General features: G+C 46.3%; 1 protein-coding gene across 4 annotated transcripts in view; it reads left to right on the top strand.

Annotated features, from left to right (window-relative positions):
- The window catches only part of Il20rb (interleukin 20 receptor subunit beta), a 30,886-nt gene extending 7,785 nt beyond the window's left edge, over positions 1–23,101 (top strand). The window contains exons 2-7 of one of the 4 annotated variants that reach the window (XM_087563394.1): positions 3,111–3,237; positions 4,852–5,042; positions 10,240–10,433; positions 12,372–12,522; positions 17,061–17,203; positions 21,607–23,101. In XM_087563394.1, the coding sequence (XP_087419520.1) occupies positions 3,111–3,237; positions 4,852–5,042; positions 10,240–10,433; positions 12,372–12,522; positions 17,061–17,203; positions 21,607–21,723 (923 nt within the window). In that variant the 3' untranslated portion in view covers positions 21,724–23,101. 4 annotated transcript variants of the gene reach the window in all.
- The last annotated feature ends 1,444 nt before the right edge of the window (positions 23,102–24,545 follow it).

Here is a 24,545-nt window from a genome sequence, read left to right as displayed (position 1 = left end):
AAGGGAGCCAGGTGCTGGGTACAGAAAGAGGAGCATGCGCAAAGGAGCGGTCCGGTACCCGAGGCCGAGAGGTGCATGTAAGGCTGAGCTTCAGGCTGCCTGGAGTCCTTATCAGTGCAGGTGCAGTTTGGCTGGCCATTTTTATTCTGTGCAAACTGCAGTACCACTGTGTACACACTCTAGGCACGCTGCCTTTATCCTGTGCCTGGGATGGGCTTGGGGGCTTGCAGTCTTTCCAGGGTGGGGTCTCTGAGCTGTTTTGGTACCCTTCTTTACTAGATTATCTCCATGGTAGACCTGAGTCAGAGCTTCCCACCAGGCTGCAGATGCCCCATTGGCCATAGTGTTCACTTAATTAATGTGTCCTGGTGCCCAAGGATGGCAAAGAGACATCATGAGAAACTGGCCAGAGCCTGAGTGAATTGCCATGAAGAAGTGGGAGGCTCAGGTTATGTGGGTTGCATAAGATAACATATTCCAGGGCTGAGTCAAGACCTGAATCCAGGTCAATTTGGCATCAAGATTATCATCTAGAGTCTATAAAGAGCTCATTAGCAAGTCAATAAATAAACTGATTGAAAATGGACAGTAAAATTAAATAGGCATTCCTTAAAACTAAATAATACCAATGACCAGGAAGTATGCGAAGCAATATTCAACATCATTAATCATCCCAGAGACGCAAAAGAAAAGTAAAGTAAGATATCACCTCACCCCACACTGGGGCTGTAGTTCAGTAGAATACTTCCCTAGGGTGTGTAAACCCCTGGGGTTTTATCCCCAGGACCACAATAAAAGAGATTTTCAATAAAAAAGTTAAAAATAACAAGCCAAATGCTGGCATACACTATTGCTGAAAACGTAAGTTATTATAATCCTTATGGAAAGCAGTGTGTAGGTTCCCTAAAATGCTCAAAGTGCAGCCATCATGACTTGGCTATCCCACTACTGGGTATATAATGCATCCAAAGGAAATTAAAAACTGTGCTGAGACAGCTGCTGCACTGTCTACAGAAGCCAAGAAGTGGAATTAACCTAAATGTCCCTCAACTAAGATGTAGAGGAGTTTTAATTCAGCAGCATGGCTGCTCTGGCAAGGGATCACATCCAAAGATACGATCTGTCCAGATGCAGACACACCCTGGGTTACAATATGACCTGGCTGGAATACAGACGCACCCTTAGTACACACCTTTAATCCCAAACAATGGAGGTAAGATTAGTTTGTAGAAGAAAGCAAACATGGTTGAAAGTGATCTATCGAAGTGATTATCAGAGTTGATCTAGTATGTGTTTAGAATGGAATGATAATGGAGGAGCAGACCAAGTGTCGAATCAAAGAAAGATTTGATAGAATGAATCAGAGATAGGACACACCCAAGTTACATGAGAACAGCAGAGGAAGAGAGGCTACTAAGAGCAGTGAGAGAGAAAAAAAAAAAGGTGATGTGGTAGTTGGTGGGTAGTGTGTGTGTGTGTGTGTGTGTGTGTGTGTGTGTGTGTGGCAATTTTATCAGGACAGTTTTAAAGAGACAGGTTACAGAGAGAACAAGCTAGACACAGGAGAAGACAGAACATATTGTCAAAGTTAGTGTGAGGCCAGGCAGAGCAATTTCAACAGAAGCCAAGAGAAGCTGGATTGAATCAGTCAGCTGGGAAGATTATATGGAAGGAGGCTAGAAGCTTCCAGGTCTAGGCATAGTGATAGAACAGAGAAGGAGATGATCTGGGATCAGCTGAGTAGAGCTCTTATCACTTTATCTTAAAATAAAATTGATGTTTACACTGATACACGGACAAAACTACCTATACACAATGGCATACTGTTCAGCCATAAAAGGCTGACATAAATGATCAGGAAGATATCAGGCTAAGTGAAATAAACAAAACACAGAAAGACAAACAGCACATAATCTCACTCATAGGTAGACGATTACAGAGTTGATCTAGTGTGTTTTAAGAGTGGAATGACAGTGGTAGCTAGAAGCTGGAGAGAGTAGTGGTTATAGAGAATACAAAGTGAAGATAGGTCAGCAGTTATTAAGTTACGGTTAGATAGCAGAGTTTTCTGATGTCCTGTTGCACAGTAGAGTAATTGGGGGGGGGTGTATTTCAAAAGGCCCACAAGATAGGATATTTGAAGGCTTTTAACCAAAAAGAAATGAAAAATGTTTGAGATAGGCTTGCTTTTATTTGAAATAACACATTGCATTCATGTGGTAAAATACCCACAGATATCATGGGTACATTTTTTATACGTTCACTAAAATAAATAAGGCCAATGAGATGGCTCAGTGAATAAAGGTGCTGTCATGAAAACCTGATGACCCATATTTGCACCTGATTCCCATTGGTGGAAGGAGTAAACCCTAAAGTTATCCTCTGGTGTCCATATATACACCATGGAATATACATCCACACTCATATACATACATATTGTACATACTAGTAATAAACAAATTATTAAGTAATAAAGCATATTATACTAGAGTGGTGTTCTCAGCACTCAGGTGGCAGAGCAGGGAGATCTCTGAATTTGGGCTACAGAGTAAGTTATAGGATAGGCAAGGCTACCTAGAGAAACCCTGTCTTGAAAAAAAGAAAAAAATACATGCTCTTGAACAAATAACATGCCTCTTAGTTTGTTCATTTAATGGGGAAAATAATGGCTCTTCTACTCAGTAGGGTCATGGAAAGCTGGGCATAGTGGCAAACACCTTTAGTCCCAGCACTTGGGAGGCAGAGACACATGGATCTCTGAGTTTGAGGCCCATCTGGTCTACAGAGTGAATTTTAGGACAGGCAGGACTACACAAAGAGACCCTGTCTCAAACAAACAAACAAACAAACAAACAAACAGAAGAGGAGAAGGAGAAGAAAATTAAATGGGGGTAATCCTGTAACAATCCAGCAATGACCTATATAGAGTATGAGCAAAGTTCACTAGAGCTTAGCTATTGTTATTACTACAGACATTCCATGCTGTCACAAAGGCACAAGTGTGATAAAATTGCAGTGACTGTGGATGAACCTGTAAGGCTTTGCATCTGAAGCTATGCTAGTTCTCACTGTTGCTCAGAGGTCAGCTTCTCTACTTAATTTCATCCCAGATGGAGCGACCATTCTGCCTGCCCCACAAAACTTCTCTGTACGGTCAACCAACATGAAGCATCTGTTGATGTGGAACCCAGTGACCCAGCCGGGGGAGACGGTATTCTATTTTGTGCAGTACCAGGGGTAAGTTTGGTTTGTTTCTGCTTAATAGCCTTTTCTTCCTTAGATAACAGGTCTGAGAAGGACAGCCCCTCCTTCTCTACTCCAGGAGGCTTTGCGGCTCAAAATAGATGTTTTACCCAGTCTGCCCCTTAGTGTTAATGGGTTTGAGAGACCCAAATACATTTAGGTGTACCTGTTTTCAACAGTAGGAAAATTGGTGAGTTTGATCCTTGCTTGGAATGGACAAATCCAGAGAGCTAGACCTTTTGAGGTATAGGAGGCCAGCCATAGTTTCCTTGACTTACTTGGATAAGAAGTCCAAATGAGTCTTGACCCTAATGTTCAGCTGGCCTGGGGTGGGTGAACTTGGATCTAGTGTTTCCCAGCTGCCCGGGCACTTGTGACTGACAGAGTTAGTGCTCAACACATTTCATTAGCGATGTAAGACCGAGGTTAGCCTGTAAACCAACGACTAGTAACCTCCTAGATGTTAGGAGCTACAGTTCTTGGAAAATAACAAGGCCACGAGGGAAAAGATGGTGGTCATATGGCTTTGTCCTTAAAAGTCTCTGCAACATGTGTCTTGAAGCCACTCAGCTGGGAATTCCAGGGAGTTGTCCTGACTAAAGTTCATCCTGGTCAGTGTTTAGTTAAAGCTTGCTTCAAATTTGACTCAGAATTGTGGAACTAGTTTATCTCTCGGGGAATCTCAGGATTAACACAGTAGGCAGGAATAGAGCCCCACGTGTGTAGATATTCTTCTGGGCTCAGGGATACAAGGATGCACACTTGTAGACTCAGGGAAACCAGCTTCTGGAGCAAGAGGTAACTACATACCCTGGGTGTGCACTCCTCGGTTTTGCAGCCACCAGCTACTGGTGCTATTTAAGTTTAAACTACACCGAAGCATGTCACTGACCCCCTTCTTCCTTCTTCACATGCTCTATAGCCACAAGTGGTGAGTGACAACCCCCACTGACCGTCACTGACACAGGACATTTCAGTCATCACAGAGACTATCGGGCAGCAGAGCTCGGAGCCCAACGCAGAGTTGTAGAATCCCAACAGGAAGCTGTTAAGGGTCATGCAAAGGAGTTGAGTTTGCAGTTCTTTTGTGGTGGTGGTGGCCTCTGTAGGAGGCGTACCCTTTCCTGAGAGATGGCAGAGTCAGTCTTGAGACAGTGAACATCTAGGTAGAAGCCATAGACAAAGAGATCATCCTCACTTTGAAGGAGTGAGCAAAGGTCAGTGGGTAGAAGCAGCATCCCTAGAGGGCAGGATGGGAGAAGGCCAGTGTCTCACAGGAAGCCATCAGGGACAGAAACATCCTAGTCTGCTGAGGGGGCAGTGTTTGAGACCTCCACTGCAGAAGGTGGAGTATGGGAAACCACAGTGTGGCAAGGCATGATGGCAGCTGAGATGGGTATGGCAACAGTGGACGTAGAGAGACAGGGACAGGTGGAGGCTAATGCTAGGGTTTCCGAGGAATAAAGAAGAGTGGTGGTTGGGGTGGGAAGGAAGTAGAGAGTCGGGAGCTGGGGAGAGAATGCTCGTTCTACTGATGCACAAAAGCAGTTATCTTCTAGTCTGCCCGAAGGGCGTGCCTTGACTCTGTGTCTTCCCCTCCTTGGCCAGGGAGTACGAGAGCCTGTACATGAGTCACATCTGGATCCCCAGCAGCCAGTGCTCACCTACCAAAGGTCTGGAGTGCGATGTCACTGATGACGTCACTGCCACAGTGCCATATAACTTCAGGGTCATGGCCATGCTGGGTTCGCAATCTTCAGCCTGGAGCAACCTGGAGCACCCCTTTAATCGGAATGCAAGTAAGGCATACCTCTCTTGCCCTTACGGAACTAACTACCTTCAGCATCAAAATAACTGGTGTGCTTAGAAACACAAAACCTTACTGACACTGTTTTTAAATCGCCGACCGTCTCACCTGCTGTCCCTCTCCTTTCCTTTGGGAGTCAGTCCTGACTGTCCTCGTTAGGGCCCACAGGTATTGACATTCTAGCACTGACACTAGAAATCTTACTCTGATCACGCCTCTGTAAACATTTCCCATCTGGAGCCCCGTTAACCCCATACTGCTGAGAGCAGCTCCATTGTTTAAAAACGTCTGTACGTTTAACCGCTATCAGAAACATTTCCTTTCTGTGATCGCTGGCAAATAACTTTTCTCCTGCAATTATAACTGGAAAGTGGTTGAAAGGGGAGAGAAGAGTCCAGATAAGTGGCCAAGGGCCAGCTGTGGCTGTCCTGTGAAAGGACCTGTGTGTTTGGGATGAGGTGATGGCTGGATGGGCAGCAGGGCAGATGAAGAACTGGCCCTATGGTAAAGCTTAATCAGGTCAGGAGAGGGGAGCGATGGAAGGAGACAGGGTCTAGGCCATGTCTTTCTTACAGAACAGATACTATGGCCACTGTGAGGAGAGTAACCTGGAGTAGGTAAACCTGCGGAGCAGAGGAAGAGTGAGAGGGAAACTGATAGCTTTCGGCTAAGCCAAGATGGTTTCTGGTCTCTATCTTAGCAGAGGAGGTACGGGGGAGTGGGACGAGTTCAGCAGACATGGGAGCTTGGGAATCGGGTTAGTGAGGGATGGCGTAGGGAGACAGAATCTAGCTTCTTACCTGGGTTGTGAGACTGCTGTCCAAGGCAGAGAACCCAAAAGGAGCAACTGATCTTGAAGAATAGGAGACACTCTATGTGTTCTTTGGAGCTGAACTCCCGCAACGTGGTGTGCTGTGAATGTCTGACTGACAACCGGAAATCAGGCCTTGAGGCTCTTGGAGATGAAAGCCAAACACACAACACAAAGTTATACCAGCTATATAAGCTTGGAGATGATGTAAGTGTCCAGGGACAATGTAGGGAGGATAGAAAGAACTCAGGATGGGGTCCCAGAACCTCAGGGTTTAAAATGTAGACAGTGGAAGGATTTGTGTAGGTGGCTGGGTAGCTAGAAGGGGCAGAAAGCTCCTGAGAAACTTAAAGAAGCCCTTGGGTGGTCCTTGAAAAAGTGACCAGGCTGCAACTGCAACACATTGCGGACTGTGTGAAGATGGGAAGAGGCAGCTCCTTGTCTGAAGTGGGAGTGGGTGGGATGGTAGGCGTTTGGTGCTGGGGAAAAGGCAGGGCCTCCAGTGGCCCATTATCTTCCAGTGGCAGAGGATCTCCTTAGAGTGAGAGCTTAGGAACATTAGGTCCCAGTCTCCAGTAATGGAGTAAGTCAAGTCACTGAGGACAGAGGATATTGAGTGGAAGTCAGGAGGGTTTAGATGACAAGGCATCCCAAATGGGCCCTGAGGAATTATGAGGGTTGGTTCAAATCCATCTTGGAACGTGATAGCCGTGTGAGTCCAATATTTTGCCTCATGGGATAGCTGAGGGGAACCATATGAGCTGTTGCTAATATTATTATTGTTGTCCTGGGGATGCCGGAGCTGAGAGCCAGTAAGCAGATGAGGAGCACAGGGTTGCTGGAATGGGATGCCAGGGAGGCTTTTGCTGTGATATGCGGACTTCTCTGCTAAGCATCTTTCCCAGGTACTGGGAAGACTTGGCTGAAGTGGTCGGAGCCTAGGCACCTGGAGGCTATGGGCACTGGAGGACACTGCAACTCTTCCTCTGCCCACAGAGTTCAGCCAACACCCAGCCCCACTTCCTCTGGCACCTGGGAGCCTGAGGCTCCAGCCAAGAACTCCTCTGGGGTCTGGCAGCTATTGCTGGAAGGAAGGCCAGGACAGATGGAGATCAGGGAGTGCCGGCAGTTATTTGGGAAGGGCTGGGCAGTGAAATCTGTACTCAAGAGGCCAGCATAAACAGGAAAAGGTCTTGCTGCAGGGGAATCTGAGGGATAGGAGTTTGCATGTGCTGAAGAGAGCAGAATCTTAAGAATCCTGTTGGCTTCATGTGTAGTGGAGTCAGCAACCTAGCTGGGTTAGTACTGGTTCTCTTTCTCTCTGTCTCTCTGTTTCTGTCTCTCTGTCTCTGTCTAACTCTGACTGTCTCTCTCTCTGTCTCTCTGTCTCTGTCTCTCTGTCTCTGTCTCTCTGTCTCTAACTCTGACTGTCTCTCTCTCTGTCTCTCTGTCTCTGTCTCTCTGTCTCTGTCTCTCTCTCTGTCTCTGTTTCTCTCTCTCTTTCTCTCTTTCTCTCTGTCTCTCTCTCTCTCTCTCTCTCTCGTTTTTTTCAAAGCAGGGTTTTTATATGGAGCTTTGTCCTGGAACTCACTCTCTAGACCAGGCTGGTCTTGAACTCACAGAGATCTACCCGCCTCTGCTTCCCAGGTGCTTGGATTAAAGGTGTGCACCTCCACCACCTGGCTAGCACTGAATCTCCTAAGGGCGCTCTATCTGCCTTTCCCATTTGAGAGGCTCACTCTGACTTCTCTGACACACAAAAATCTTAATGTTCTCCAGTGGAGCTATCCTATTCTTAACCTCATTGAGGGCAGACATTCTTTTTTTTTTTTTTTTTTTTTTGGTTCTTTTTTTTTCAGAGCTGGGGACCGAACCCAGGGCCTTGCGCTTCCTAGGTAAGCCAGCCCCGAGGGCAGACATTCTTAACTTCAATTTTATGTTATAACCATATGGAGCTTGAAGGCCTGATTGGGACCATTTCAGGTGTGTCCGATTTGAATGATGTCTGAGCATCCATTGTTTTTTTTTTTTGTTCTTGTTTTGTTTTTTTGGTTCTTTTTTTCGGAGCTGGGGACTGAACCCAGGGCCTTGCACTTCCTAGGCAAGCGCTCTACCACTGAGCTAAATCCCCATCCCCGCATCCATTGTTTTTTGAACCTAAAATTCTACCCAGTTTTTTGTCATGTGTAGCCAGAGTTGTGGGTCCCTGCTTCTAGGGATGAACATCTCACACAGGAGGCTGGAAACAGACTGACATGAGTTCTAATTCTGGCTGTTAGCTGTGTGACTCTGAGCAAGTCCCTTAACATCTCTGTACCACAGAATTACCTTCTGTGGGTGGATCAATTGCTCTAAGCATACTGAGTATGTAGGCCAGAGATTTCTGCCCGAGTGCTTCCAGAAAGGAAGGAAGAATGGAAGGAAGGAAGGAACAAAGAAATAAAGGAAGGAAGAAACTCTAGATTGAAAAGGATGGCATAGATTGAAAGAGATGGCATTAAAGACCCAGATTCTGACCATATGTGGACTGGGCATTCTCTGTTTGCAGGCATTACAGAGACAGTGGTGCTGTGTCTGGACTAGCTGTATTTGCACAGGTGGCTTGACTTCCCAAGTCCTCTTTGTCCCTTCAAGGGACAGCTCACCAAACCTAGGGATATTTTCTCTAATGAGGATGGCAAGGGAAAACCCCCTTTGCTCTCTCAACGCCTTCTCTAGGAACTGCCTTTCTTCTCTATGTTGCTTGGCCTCAGTGTAGAGGGATTTAGTCCATGACACCTCTCTTCCTACTTCCCAAGCCAATACCAACCATCCCACAGGTCCTTCTGGTCCTGCGGTTTCTAGATTGATATCGAAGGAGGGGAGGCAGCCCGTGTGGGCCCTTCTGTTCTTGGCCTCTTGGTGGGAAGGTGTTCCCAGAGACTGGCAACCTCTCTTTTTGGGAACTTGCAAAATTCGAAAGACAATGTTTGTGCTTGGGCTGTGATTTCTAGAACTGATTGTCAGAATGTCTAAGACACTTCTGACTTGCTGACAGTTTTTATGTGAGACTAAGAATCCTTGGACCAAGAATAGAAGGACCGAGTCACCCAAGCTAGCACCAGATCTCACATGTGCCAGGGCTCTGTGTGAGCAGTAGGGATGCACAAGGTTGACCTTGTCAGATAAATTTATTCCTAAGGCGCAAAGGGGATGCCAGCTATGTTCAGCAGAGCTCAGGCAGGCAGGCGTTCAGCAAGCATTAAGGTGTTAAGGATTGGTTCTAATGCTTTAACTTAATCAGGAATCTGCATGTCCAAACACTAAAGGCCCTTGTACCCAATTGGTTTTTGATCGATCAATAAAAATGCCAATGACCAATGGCAGGGCAAAGGGAGATGGGGCAGGCCTTTAGATTTGTGCGGGCTAGGAACTGGAAAAAGGAGACAGAATCGCCAAGACTCGGGGGAGAAGGATGGGAAAGGATGGGACATGGCAACTGCAGGAGAGAAAGCCAACCAGCCATGTGAATATTTAGGTGGGTGGCACTGGCTACTTTTCTGATTGAGCCTGGGGTAGCAGGGGAAGCTTTAGGAGTGCCAAGCCTTTAAGGTAGCCAAGGCATTTTAAAATTAACTGGCATGTGTATGTGCGTCTTCCATTCAGGAATCCAGATAGCTCCTGGGCAGGTGCCACCCTGGGTCCCGCAGGGGCCAAAGCAGTGTAGCTAAACTCACTGCTACATTAAGGACCAGTGTCTTCACTCATTGTCAAGGTGAAGAACAATGAAACAAGGTGGTGGAGAGGAGACAGAGAACATGCTCTAAAAGGAAAAGAAGGCAACAATGTTTCCCTGAGTTCTTCCTCCCTTCTCTTGAGCCTCTGCTCCCGGAGAAGGAACAGATGACTTGGGGTGAAAATGAGTTGTAGTAAGTCTTTACCGTTTGTTTTCTGCTCATTCATCATTCAAAAAGCATTTTATGAGGACCACCAGATGGCTTAGCAAGCAAAGGCACTTCGCTGGCAAGCGTGATGACCTGAGTTCGATTCCCAGAACCCACCTGGTGGAAGGAGAGAACTGTTCTCTGTGTTTCACATGCAAGTAAACACACACACACACACACACACACACACACACACACACACACACACACACACACACACACACACACCAAATACATTTTAATATAAATAAAATCTAAAAGGACTTTTATGAGCACCCAGAGTGCAGAAGAATGCTTATGTACACAATTCCACCCACACACTAGCACCCCTCGGCAGACCACCCTGCCCCTTGCCCATTGGGCTGCTACGTCTCCGCTGGTGACATGGCCATCTTATCCCGAGGGAATCGGTTCCCCCTGGAGCTGGTTTTGATTCTTTTTTCTCTTGCCAACAGCTGTTCTCACCCCACCCAGGATGGAGGTCACTGAACATGGGCTGCATCTGGTTGTTGAGCTGGAAGACCTGGGGCCCCAGTTTGAATTCCTTGTGGTCTACTGGAGGATGGAGCCCGGTGCCGTGGTGAGGCTTCCCACTCACCCTGCCCGGCCTTTGAGTCAAGCCTTAGAGAAGGCGCACGGCTTTCCAGGGGTGAGGGAATGTGTCTAGCTTTGTAGTGCTCATGGCATAAGTGACTTGACCAGGGTGAAGTTTAAGAAAGGAGAAACGAGAGAACCAGCCATCCATCCCTTGACTCCTTCCTCAAAGACCTACCTTTCATCCTAGGCCTTGGCCAGGATGTCTGGGCCCTTTTCAGGCCAGGTCTATAGGAGTTTGGGAGGCCGCTTCCCTTACTTTAATGCCCTCCCCACTCCCCCCACCCCGGACCCCTAGTGCCTTTTTGATGCATTTGGGTTTTTTTTCTCCCTCACCAGCTAGTCTCAGACACATAGGGCCAACAGGGCAGGATGTTCCAGCTCAGGGTGTTCCGATGATTTCAAAAGCACAGAAGGTGGGCACAAACCTCTCGAGGGTGTGTGTGTGTGTGTGTGTGTGTGTGTGTGTGTGTGTGTGTGTCTTGGCAGAGTGCAGAAGTGGGGCACAGAGCCAGCAGCTAGCTTATGAATAAGACTATCTAATTATGATCCAATGGGCCGTGCAGAAAGCCTGGAAGGGAGCCGCCCTTCCCCATGGGAAGCTTGCTGTAGTTTGGGGTGAGTGGGAGGCCAGCCCTCATGGAAGGGTGGTCACAAGCAGCAGCTGCAGCAGCAGCAGTGTAAAACTCTAGCAGACACAGGGGACACCACTCCCTATGGAGTTCTGTTTAAGCTGATAGAATGGCAGAGCCTGGTGATCCACTTCAGTGGGCACAAGGAAACTTGTGCTTTCTCAGAAGGATCAATATGGGCCACAGAGGCGTCTCACCAAATCTGTGAGCAGAACCAGCACAAGACCAGGCAGAAGTACAGTTTTAACTACACAGGGACTTGGCCTGTGGGACCCTTGCTGTTTTCTCCCTGAAGGTCTTACTGTGGCCTCTTCGCTTCACTCCCAGGTCCTATCCATGCCTGTGACTGTGTCTCCCTGACTCCTCAAAGCATCTCAGACTGACCCTCCTCACCCAGTCCTCTCCCTTTGTCCTCCTGTCCAACTTGAGGTATTTGGTTTCCTAAGACCAAATCCTCCAGGGAGGAATCCCATTGCTTGGGCTCTACTTATCTATCTAAGCTTTGTGGGGTTTGGACAGCCAGTCGAGCTCTGTGGGTCCCCTTCTCAGTCTAGGCTGTTCAGTGCCACACGGCAGTATCTTGGGGGCTGTACACTCTCAGCAGAGTGGGATAGTGATCTTGGAAGATGCCGTGGGCAGGTGGGACAGGGTATTGGCTAATATTTACCCTGTAGGGTCAGGGCACACTAGTAACACATTTCACTGCCAGCCAGGCAGACGGAACAGGGTGGGAGAAATGCTGGAACTTGGCAGGAGAGAGCACGCATCAACCTCGTAGTCTTTGGGGGCGGATCCTAGTCCCCTCCCTTGTAACTGGGAGGCTCATTGCTGAGAGAGTGTGTACCCTGAGTCATCTGGGCTGGGTCACACAAGCTTCTACAGGCTCCTCTACAGGCCTGGGGGTTAGAGCAAGAGTTGACGGGTGGGCAGACAGGTGGATGAGCTCTGCCCAAATCTTGTCCTGTTGGAGAGGCTGTTTCTAAACTCCCTTTAACCCTGTGCCTCCTAGCCACTCTCTTTGCCTTACCCCATTTTTTTTTCATGGCCCTAATCACTGCAGGAATGCATTTATATTTCTCTCCCACATGCAAGCTCTCCAAGAGCAGGGGCTTTACGTCTTTCATTCAGTGCCGTGTGCCTAATTATATTACTACATGGGTACATTAGTATATTAGTACAGGCCTAATATATGTCAGTGTGTGAATGAAGAAATGAATGCCTTCATGAACAAGTGGGAAGGGATGTTCTCTGTTCTGGAATGTTCTGGAAAAGGACTACCTGCACTTGCCCTGCCCTGCTCTCGCCACCATCTCTCACTCTGCTGTCCTTCAGCACTAACTGTGTCTTGATCTTTTTTACAGGAACGTGTCAAGGTGGTGAGGAGTGGGGACATTCCGGTGCACCTAGAAACCATGGATCCAGGGGTCATGTACTGCGTGAAGGCGCAGGCGCTGGTGAAAACCATCGGGAGGCACAGTGCCTTCAGCCAGCCTACGTGTGTGGAGATGCAAGGTAGGGATGGCCTGCTTGTCCCTGGATCCCTGCACTTGGCCGCCTTACCAGTGCCTGGATGCCCATCTGGTGTCTCGGGTTCTGAGTCTTTCCCCAGCTTTACACGTTTGCTTCCAGGCTTGGTGAGTTCTAAGGTAAACTCTGACTCCCCCAGGGGTAGAAGCCCACCCTGGCTAGGATTTCTTGAACATTGTCTGGAGTTGCCCCCAAAGCCACCTCCCCCTGTGACACATTGTTACAAGACTACCTTGCCAGAAGGTTGTTGTCTGTGGGCAAACATGGCTATCGGAGAGTTAGATCTTGGAAGGACATACCACACTGTTTTATAATAAAATTATAGCCTCTTTTGTCTGGAAGGGATCTTATAGTCTGTAGAACCCTCTTTTTTGACTAACTTTTTAAATTTGAATTCAAGCAATTTAAAAATTGTGCTTGTGTTGTGTGTATATGTCTGCAGAGGTATATGTGTGTGTACATACATACATATATATGCATATGCATGTGTGTACACACATATGCACATGTGGGTGTGAAGGACAGAGGCTGATATCAGATATGTGTTCTCTTGCTCTTTCTCTGCTTTATGAGGCAGCCTCTCTCACTGATCCCAGAGCTTTCTGACTGGCTCTGTGGGCTGACAAACAAGCCCCAGGGACTCCTGAGCACCCATGTTATAGATGTGCACAGGCTTTCCTGGCCTTCATATGGGTGCCATAGATCCAAACTTGGCTAATACTTGCCTAACAGGCACTTTACTGACTGTAGCATCTCCCTAAACTCTCTGTCTCTCTCACTCTCATGATCTAAAAAAGCCCTGCAGTAATTTAAGACTCCTTGAAAAGAAACAAAATCTGATGTCCCATGAGCCCACCATGCAAACACCTCTAGTTACATTTTCTTCTTAGCTTTAGAAAGTATTAGTTTGAATCTATAGTCTATTCATAGGGCCCATAACATATTGCACGTGTAAATTATCTTCTCTTCTCCATCTGCATAGTTCCTCATCCTTTCTCTTCAGTATGAGTTTCTTAGGTAGTCTTCTGAAGACATTTGAATCCACATACATGTAAACGAGGACATGTATGTGTAAGTATGTGCATATATATCATCTTTTAGGCATAGCTGATGACATATGTACTGTTCCGAATCTTATTCTTATGTATCTTGTAGATGTTTCTGAATGAATAAAGAAATTCCATCATCCTTTTTCATTACCAAATTCTATTCCATTTTTATATGTGTCTTTGTGTGTGTATGTATATATGTGTATTGTTTAATTTAACTGATCTGCTATTGTTAGGGTTATTTTCCCCCCACCAAAATTTCCTTATGTATAATCACTTTTGCTGTATGTATGTATGTATGTATGTATGTATGTATGTATGTATGTAAGTATGCATGTGTTTGAATGATAAATTCCTGGAAGTAAAGTACCTGGGTCAAAAGACATGCATTTAACTTTGACACTGTTGAAAATGCCCTCTAAAGAATTGTGACCCTTCAGTTATCACCCATATGAAGACATGCTGTAGCACATTAGGACATACATGTTATATGTTATTGTAAACTTACAAAAAGGCTGTCTTTTCCTCCACTAGATTCAGCACTGCAGTGCCCCAAGGTATCTGGGAGATATCTTGCCAGAAACACACATCTCAACTCTGTGGCGGCCCAGTGTCTGCCACCAAACACTCTCCCCGACTCAATTCTCCACTAGAAAGAACACACAACACAATAACCTCTGATCCAGTTGATAAGATATAACTGCCCACCTAAACATACAAAGCCCTGTACACATGCATCCCTTTAGAACATGCATAACAACCTGTAAATACACAGAGTGGAATCTTAACATCAGCCTCCATGTTGTCTCCACTGCTTCCCTCCCAGTCTCCTCCTCTTCCCTCAAACTTTTCTCTCGCTCATCCTTCCTTCTTGTCCAACAACAGGCCTCCTTCTATCTTGTACCTGCACCACCTGTATGATATCATCCCACAGTTATATCTGTTTTGTTTTTCACAAATACATTCGTAACATTTTCCATAAACACCTTCTGAGTAACATTTCTTGGTACTTAAAAAATTACTTGTTGAACTTATGAAAAATCCAAACAATATAGAACTATAAGATGTAGGCATTCCTCTAGCCTTCTTCAGGATGCTCAAGAGACTGGCTGTTACAGTTTGGATAGAGTGTCTCCCCACTTGCTCATGTGTTTGTACAATTAGTGCCTGGCTGATGGCACTATTTGGGAGGTCGTAAAACCATTGGGAGGTGGGGCCTAGGTGGATAAAGTGGTTCTCTGAGAGGTGGACCTTGAGGTTTAGAGCTCAACCCCACTCCCTGTCCTGTTTCCTGAGCCATGGGGAATGTAAACATACAGCTTCCTGTTCCTGCAGCCACAACTGAGAACTGTCCCCATGACCACACCTTCCTGCCAGGATGGGAAGCATCCTCAGAGCACCAGTCAAAATAAACTCTCCCTCCCTTTGCTTGCTTCTTGTCAGGCATTTGATCACAACACTGAGGAAAGTCACAGATACATTTTTGCAGGCAAATTCTTCACTTATTCTTTCGGCGTTTTCTGTACTTTCCAACACTTCTCAACTAAGGGACTCAAGTGTTCCCTTTACCTTTTTCCTGTTTCTGCTATCCCTTGTAGCACATTGGCCAGTGTATGTCTTCCATTTCCTTTTTCCTTTCTTTTTCTTCATCTTCTTTGATACAGCATCTTACTATGTAGGTCTGGATGCCCTGAAACTCACTATTGTAGATGAGGCTGGCCTAGAACTCAGAGATACACTCGCTTCTTTCTCCCAAATGCTGGGATTAAAGGATTATGCCACCATGCCTGGCTTACCTTGCTTTTTAAAGACACACAGTAAGCCAATATGTGCAAGTATATCTTTATTGATAGTGATACCATTTACTCTCCAAATATTTTCCATTATTGGTCAAACCGCAATCTGTCTATCCTGTTCCTTCTTCTTCTCTCTCTCTCTCTTTTTTTTTAAAGATTTATTTATTTAATGTATATGAGTACACTGTCGCTGTCTTCAGACACACCAGAAGAGGGCATCAGATCTCATTACAGATGGCTGTGAGCCACCATGTGGTTGCTGGGAATTGAACTCAGGACCTCTGGAAGAGCAGTCAGTGCTCTAACCACTGAGCCGTCTCTCCAGCCCCCTGTTCCTTCTTTTAATGGCTGAACTGTTAACCTACCATGCCAATGTTCCATAATATCTTCCATCAGCCTGGTGTGTTTGGCATTTAAATCATTCCCATTGGCTCTGGAAGATGCTGTTCTCCTCTTTATTTTGGTGTTTGCAGAGTACTGACTACATGCCAAATCTTGGCCTGTCCACTGGGGCAGAAAAGGGAGTCCATGCCTTCCAGTTATGGAGGCAAACAGCCAGCTAATAGCACGTGAGGTGCATGTGTGTGTGTGTGTGGGGGGGGGTTACTTCGAGCAGAGTCACAGCACACAGGGATGCATGAACCGCAGCACACTGCTGGGCAGGAAGGAGATTGGTGGTAGCCTGTGGCCCTCGTCTGCACTTTCCTTGTGCACTTACTGAGGTACATACTTGTTTCCTTCCTTGGAATGGTTTTCTGGGAATGGACATCACAGGAGGGGATTGGAAGGATATGAACGTTGTACGTTTTTTTTGATGTCTTCTGCCAAAATATTTTCCAAAAGTGAAACAATGCGTGTGCCCCACCCCACATGCCTCAGCCACATGAGCTGAGTCACATTGTGGGTAAGAGGCTCAGGCAGGAGATGATAAACAGGCGTTTGAGGTTAGAACAGAGAGGTGGGGGTCCAGCTCAGCCTCTCTTCTGCCTCCAGATGCTCGGACCTGGTGCTCTTTGCTATATTTGTTAGCAAACTCGTCACAGGCTTTGGAGTTAGACCTACCTGTGAATCCTGGCATAGGCCATTAGTCCGTCTTGAGCATAGATAGCATCCTCTTCCATGAAAGAGGTCCTCACCCTGAGGAGAGAGGCCTAGACCTTATCAGAGTGCTGGGGGATGAAGTAGAACCTAGCATGTGTAATAGAACCTTGATCTGTCAGTTATGGTGTGATGGTTTAGGGGACTTAATATTTTCCTCCATCATAAGAGTCCACGCCAAGAGCAAATTGCGAAACACGTTGTTTTTGGCTCCCACCCAGCCCTGTTCTAGGCTGTTCTGCTGCAGCTCCTCCTCCTCATCCTGCCTGCGGCCTGGCAGCCCGCCTTCCTCTGGCAGTAGTGCCAGGTACACGCTACCATGGGCAACGTCTTACATTCCCCCCTCCCCTTCCCAGGACTGGAATGGTAATTGTGGCTTTCTGGGAAAAAAAAAAAAAACACTCTCCATGAGATTCCAGAAGAATGGGGGTCACTGTAGCCATTGGAGGATACACCAGTCTCATGGTGCTGTCACCTGTGGCTCGGCCTGAGTGCATCCCTAGGAAACTCTGGGGAAGGGGTTCCTGGTGGCTCCCCCGTCCCTGCTGTTCCCAAGACTTCACTTGTGCTCTGCCCACAGGAGAGTCTCTTCCGCTGGCACTGGCTCTGTTTGCATTTGTTGGCTTCGTGCTGATTCTTGTGGTTGCACTGCTCTCCGTCTGGAAGATGGGCCAGCTGCTCCGCTATTCTTGCTGCCCCGCTGTTGTCCTTCCTGACACCTTGGTAAGAGCATTCTTATACCTTTCAGTATGATGCTGGCCAGATGCATCATGGGCCCTAGAGGGGTTTGGGGGGCATGGACACTTTCTTCATGGTTTGTGAAGATATGCAGAGAGTGGAGCAAACGCCAATGGGACTTCGCTTGCCTCAGTCTGTGGTGCTGTAATAAAATACTACAGACTAGGTCACTGATAGAGAGTAGACGTTCAGTGGCTCTGGAGGCTGGGGATGGTGGTGGTGGAATGAAGACAGAAAGGGCTTATGGGTAAAGATCTTCTTGCTATTACAACATGGTTAAATGTGATAGAACTAACTGATAGAATGAAATTTCACACCAGCTGACTTAAGGCCTTATAGCCTACATTTATGAAGTGGGGACCTCATCACCTCCCACGGTTACTGTTTCAACCCTGTTTTGCTGGGCTTTTGTTTCCAGTATGTGGTTTTTGAGGATACACTCAGGTCACAATAACTCCTGATGAGAAGGTCTGGATGACATCCTGAGGCTCTGGCAGGCCATTAAGCTGTTCCCCCCAGACCTGTCATTACTAAGACGGTGGCTGTGTTGTTCAGCCCAGGGTGCCTACGGTTTCAAGAGTCATGCAATCTTAATCTTTCAAGGTGCCTCCTGAGTACTCTCGGCTGTCCCAATTCTAACAGCGGCTCTGTCCAGTAACATGTTCTGACCCAAAACTGCATTCTCAATCCCTATGCAGAGTCTCATGATTCTCAAATTTGAAGATCATGTGGCATGGGATTTGCTTTGCCTTGGACAACAGTCTGGACCTTTATAGCGACTGCTCACAGAGCTGTCCTTTCAGTGACCCATAAGCCAATGATGCTTATTTTTCTCTTGAAAACGTGGACCACAGCTCTGAGCCTCTGGGTATGTGTAGGCCCTGTGTACCCGCACCCTGGAGGGAGAAGAGTAAAGACGGGCCTCAGTAGCTCACATATGTGAGATCTTCAGAGGCCTCGTCGATCTCAACCACACCAAGCAGCACAATCAAAGCAAGAAAGAACAAAGGAAGCAGAGCAACCCTTTCACCCCTGTCACCTTGAGGATGTCACAGTTCTATTTGGTGGGGAGTTAGCAGTCAGTTGCTCCAGTGTATCAGGACGAGCTCTGTCTGTAGTCAACACACTGCTGGAGTTCCCTAGCCAGCCTGCAGTTACAATGAAGCTACTCTTGTAACGCCTGTGTGGTTTGTTTTGGGTCTGTGCAAGAGGAATAACTCTCCCTTTAATCCGGTCTTCAGGGTGCCCCAACACCTTTCTATCCTAATACAAGCTCTCCTGTCTCTAATATTTCTGAGTAGCCATAATAATGCTAGCTGACAGTAGCAGAGCTAAGTGCCGGGGCTGTTGTGAGGATGCTTGTGTATTGATTGAGATCACTGAGTTCGCCCTGACTTCTGCCTGCTACTTGGTTGAGAGAAGGCTGTAAAGAATCTATGAATGTGGCTACATCTGTTTCTCCCTTTTGTTACCTTTCCATGCTTTTTTTATTTCCTTATTTGTTGAGACAAGGTCTCACTGTGTAGCTCTGGCTGTCCTGGAACTCACTCTGTAGACCAGGCTAGCTTGAAACTCACAGATCTACCTGTCTCTGCCTCCTGGGTGCTGAGATTAAAGGAGTGCACCGTCACACAGAAACCTTCCATGCATTTTGAATGCATACACATTTACGATTTCTGGATCTTCTTAAGTAAGCCTTTCAGCATCATGATGTGTTTCTTTTTGTCTTTGATAATATTCAGTTCTTTTTGTTCGTTGCTTGTATGGTTTATCCTTTGTAAAGCTCTGTGTTCTTGTTTAAAGTGTGTCTCTTATAGACACTTGATTTGGTTTTCTGTTTTGACTTATTTTGTGTTTGTGTAAGTCACTTCTGGTAATCTCTGCCTTTTTAAAAATAGTATGTTTAGTCCTTTAACATGTAATATAATGATTGATGCAGTTGTATATTGGTTAATGATTTTATTTTTGTTTCTTCCATCTGTTTTTATTTTCCATTTTTCTTTTTCTGCCTCTTTTAGGGTTTATTAAGTATATTATAAGTACACACACATATCACGCACACACACATACAAACACACACACACACACACACACACACACACACACACACACACTACAGTCTCCTTTCTTCTCCTTTTTTTTTTATTATTGAGGCTGGCTTTGATCTCACTATACATTCAAGGATAACCTTGAACCTCCCACCTGCAACTGCTGTTTTATGTGACACTGAAGTTTGAACCCAGGGCCATGCTAGTCAAGCACTTTAGTAAGCCAGCCCCCAGTATATTATAAACTTTATAATTTTTAAATCATTTTTTGTTATTCTTCACATTGTTTTGTTCATGGTTGTTATAGGAATTACCATATATGTGTCTTTTATGTTTTTAAAGCTTTATTTGCTTTTATTTCATGTGAATGGGTGTTTGTGTATCTATCAGTGCATCATCTGAACGTAGTGTCCACAGAAGGCATCAGATATTGGTGTAAGAATGCTCATTATTTTTTGTTTTATTTTATGCTTTCTACTCATATAAAAGAAAGCATTAGGGGTTGGGGATTTAGCTCAGTGGTAGAGCGCTTGCCTAGCAAGCGCAAGGCCCTGGGTTTGGTCCCCAGCTCCGAAAAAAAGAAAAAAAAAAAAGAAAGCATTTAACTGGGGGCTTGCTGACAGTGTTGGGGGGTTATTCTATGATCATGAGGAAGGGAAGCAGGCAGGCCTGGTACTGGAGCCATAGCTAAGAGCTATGGATTCTGACCTGCAGGCAGCAGGCAGAGGGGTGGGTCTGGGGAGGGGGTAGATGCTGGATCTGATGAGGGCCTCTGAATCCTCAAAGCTCACTCCCAGAGACACGTTACCTCCAATGAAAGCCACACCTCCTAATCCTTCCCAGACAGTTCATCAACTGGGCACCAAGCAGTCAGACATACAAGCCATTCTCGTTCAAACCACCAGAGAGGAAAGGTCCAGGTGAAGGTAGAGAACTAGGCAGATCTTTTTGGAGCTAATTCTTAGTAACCTATTATTCTACTTTCCATGGCCTCCAATAAGATCATACTGGGAACAACACATCGAGAGACACTGACAGATCAGAGCCCTCGTGCATTAATCGCTTCCCCAAAGCCTGCCATTGTTAAGCCCATGCACATGAGCCATCGGCAGATGATTCAGGCTACTTCGTAATGGACTCTGCAAAACTGCTCTTCCTATGTTTAAAGTCTCTGGGACAAACTACTGGAGGGTGGGAGTGGGTAGGAGAAAGTTTTCCCTCAGGATGCTCTCCGGGCTGGGCACTGGACTAGGTAGTGTGCGAAGCCTCGCAGAGCAGGTCCTTCTTAGAGCTCTCTGGTGGTAGAAGGGTGGAGCCCAGAATTATATCTGAGTTTTTGTGGGACTGGTTCTTAGAGGAAAGCACTGACCTAGCAGGGCTGTGTGGGAATTGCTAGACAGAGGGTCAAGAGAGGCTCTCAGCAGATGCTGGAAGCCACAGACCTAGGGGCTTGGATTGTCCTGGAGAGTTTTGCTTCTTGAACATTAACTAGGGCTGAGAGGATGGCTCAGTGATGAGCATCAGTGTGAGGATCAGGGTTCGGATCCACGGAACTTACATAGATGCGGAATGGGGGGGGCAAGGACAACTTATTTTTTTCAAAATTTTTTTTTATTTTTAATTAAGTATGTGTGTCTGTCTGTCTGAGGGTGTGTGCACATGAGTGTAGGTGCCCAAGGATCCGGAAGAGGGCTGTGGATTTCCCGGAGCTGGAGTTATAGCTGGCTGTGTACCCCTGGGTGTTGGGGACAGTTCTTTCTTTCTTTCTTTCTTTCTTTCTTTCTTTCTTTCTTTCTTTCTCTCTTTCTTTATTTTGGTTCTTTTTTTCGGAGCTGGGGACCGAACCCAGGGCCTTGAGCTTCCTAGGCAAGCGCTCTATCACTGAGCTAAATCCCCAACCCCTCTTTCTTTTTTTAAAGATTTATTTATTTATTGTCTGTGAGCACACTGTAGCTGTCTTCCATACACACCAGAAGAGGGCATCGGACCTATGACAGATGGTTGTGAGCCACCATGTGGTTGCTGGGAATTGAACTCAGGACCTCTGGAAGAACAGTCAGTGCTCTTAACCTCTGAGCCATCTCTACAGCCTGGAAAACTTATAATGTCCATGTAGGGCTTGAACATATGAACATATGTACCCATCTACACATGTGATTACACAGAAACACACACACACACACACACACACACACGCACACATACATGCATGCACACACACATACACATACACACAGCACGTTCACACATGTGCTTGAAAAGGGAGTTAAACAGTCGGGTTTCTACAATATTCTTTGTTGTGATGTCTAATGAATGATTTTTATGAAAATGAATTTTTAGAAAGTAACCAGCTCATCCCAGAAGCTGATCCGCTGCAGAAAGGAGGAGGTGGACGCCTGTGCCGTGGCCGTGCTGTCCTCGGAGCATCTCTTTGGGGTCTGGATCTCGCAGACTTGAGAAGCACTTGATGGGTTAACAGCCTGGTCTGCAGGACCCAGAACCCTGGATGGGGAGGGCTGTGTCTCTGTTTTCTCTGTGGATAAAAGACAAGAGAGGTAACAGGAGCCTGCAGTGTGCCTGACTAGTAGCCACCATCAGATGCAACGTGGCGCGACCCTACCAAGAGTGACAGAAATAGTCTGGAGAAGTGATCCCCAGACCCACAGTCACCATATGCTCACTGAATAACAGTGGAGAAAATGGCTTCGTCCCTGCGGGACCCCACTTTGTCACTGTAGTGGGGGCTAAGGAGACTGTTAAAATGGTCTCTCCCCTCATCTCTGTATGCATCCAAACCAGCACCTGCAGGTTGGCAAGGAGACTCCTGGCACTGTGCAGGACGGTGAGCTCCAATCTTGGACGGTGGGGTATACGTGAGCACTAAAAACGATGGGTACTCATCTGGACGCATAATCTTGGCATTTAGGAGGAGCAGGAGAGAAAATCGCGAGTTTGAGGCAGCCTGAACAACATATCGAAACCCCATCTCAAGTAAACAACTGAACAGCCAAGAGTAATAAAACTTTTATCGAACCAGACGCAGACCTCTTTACCAGAGGAAACCTGAGGAGGGAAGGAAGAATGGGAGCTCCATTTCACTTCAAGCCAAATCCTGAAATGGTAGATGAGCAAGCTTTGCTGCGGGTGACATTGAGGGAGGCCATAGGCATCCATGATGGGACACACATGGATGCTGCTGTGGGTTCATGGAATGTCATCAGATCCTAGGACCTTGTCCACGGTAAATCCCACAGGCTCTCTTCCTAAGGGCAGTTCACTCAGGGTTTCTCAGCCCCTCCCAGATGCTCACCAGGAACCCCTGACTAGAGAGAAGCATTGCCATTTCTTACTACCTTAGGCAGGGAGGTAGGGGTGGGGGACAGCTTGAGTCAGAGGAAGAAGAAGGAAGGGAAGTGGCTTCATCTCTCCCTGCAGAATCAGGCTCACCACCCCCTCCCAACTCTGGAATCTAGAGCTGGTTTGTCTCTGCCCCAACTTCCTGTGTCTCTCCGGCCAGACAAGAGTAGAAACAGTGTAACCGCTTCAACCGTGTGTCTACCTTGGACTCCAGGAGAAAGGGCAGCTATGTAGGGGTGTGCGCTGAGACGCCCTGCCTTTCTACCGCTTTTGTTTATTTCTGCCTTGACTCTTTTGTGAAGTGAATGTTAATTTTGTATTTCAACTAGTCTGAAAACATATGTGCTATTTACAGAATTAAAATTTGCATACTAACATTGGCCCTCATCTTTTCTCCCCTCTCTTCCCTGCCCCCTTACCCCAGGGACCTCGTCCCTCTGTTACCTAAGATCAGAATAAAGAAATAACCCTGGCCTTCCTCTGTTACAGTTTCTCATGGGATTCTACGTGTTTTTGCTGGTCTCTTCAGCTATATCGAGAGCTCTCTCAATTATTCTATTGTCTCTTCAGGTCTCCAACATGCATGTGGTTATTGGACCCCAACCAAGCATCAGAAATAGAGCTTGCTCCTGATGGGGCCATAGCTACCCCCTCAAAGCTGGTTTACTCTCTTTCCTGGAACCTCCTTTCTTCCCTCTACCTGGGTAACAATTTTAACTGTCAGCTTGATACTATCTAGAGTCATGTAGGAAGAATCTGAGTGGGGGACTGTCTAGATCAGGTTGCCCTGTGCTTATGTCTGTGTGAAATTGTCTTGATTATGTTAATTGATGTGGACCTTGGTTACTTTGAGGCTTCCCACAGACCTAGGTTTCCTAGTTGTGCCTTCATAGAACACTTAGCACCATCTAATAACAAAATCCTGCTTCGTGGAGCGTGGATTCAATGGACAATGGGGACATGATTAAACAATGATAAGGTATTATTAGTAAGTAAATTATTAGTACACTGAGAGCTTATAAGCCTTAGGGAAAAATGAAAAGATGGAGAATAAGATAGGCCCAGGGCAGGTCGCAGCCAATCTCAAGATGAAAATGATCGCAAACATTGGAACCCACGCTTCTGTCCTGCATAGCCACGTGGTGTGAGGGAGTCTGTGTGACTTGAGTTGCAGTCACTTGGCAACAGATCCTCAGGGGCGTGCTGTCTAAAGCAAGATGTATTCAGTGTTTGTACTGTTTCTGCTGATAGTCCTTTAAAAAGTTATTTTCCTAAGCTATCAGATAAAGCAAATGAACATTCTTTATTCTGAAAGAACCTGGTTTTTGGGATCAAAACTGTAGAGGGTCAATTGTGGACATCAAAATGTGCATAAGAACAGTGTGTTGTTAGAACCAAATCTTTGATGGCCAGAGTTATGTCAACTTAAGACAAGCTAGAACCAGCTGAGAGGAGGGAACCTCTATTGAGAAAATGCCTCCAGACTGGGCTGTCCCCAAGCCTGCTTGACATTTTCTTAATTAGTGATTGATGGGGGGGAGGGCCCAGCTCACTATGGACAATGCAATCCCTGGGCTGGTCCTTCTGGGTTCTGTAAGAGAGGCAGGCTGAGCAAGGTCAATGGCCTCTGTGTCAGCGTCTGTCCCTGGGCTCCTGCCCTGCTTGAGTTCCCATCTTGACTTCCCTGTGGGATAGATTGGAACTATAAGGAAAAGAAACCCTTTCTTTCCCAAGTTACTTTTCGTCATGGTGAGTTTTCTTTTTCAACAGTAATAGAAACCCTAAGACAAGATTAAACGAGGTAATGTGGAGTCATGCCTGCATAAAATGTACGGGTCTTTTGTGCCACCTGAAATTGGAAGTCACACCATTTGAAACTCATAGGCAGATAATTTGGTGTTTAAAAAAAGTTCTTTTGCTTT

This window comes from Rattus norvegicus, chromosome 8 (genome assembly GCF_021556685.1).
Source record: "Rattus norvegicus strain SHRSP/BbbUtx chromosome 8, alternate assembly SHRSP_T2T, whole genome shotgun sequence".
Lineage (NCBI taxonomy): Eukaryota > Metazoa > Chordata > Mammalia > Rodentia > Muridae > Rattus > Rattus norvegicus.
This window is presented reverse-complemented; position numbering and strand designations above follow the sequence as displayed.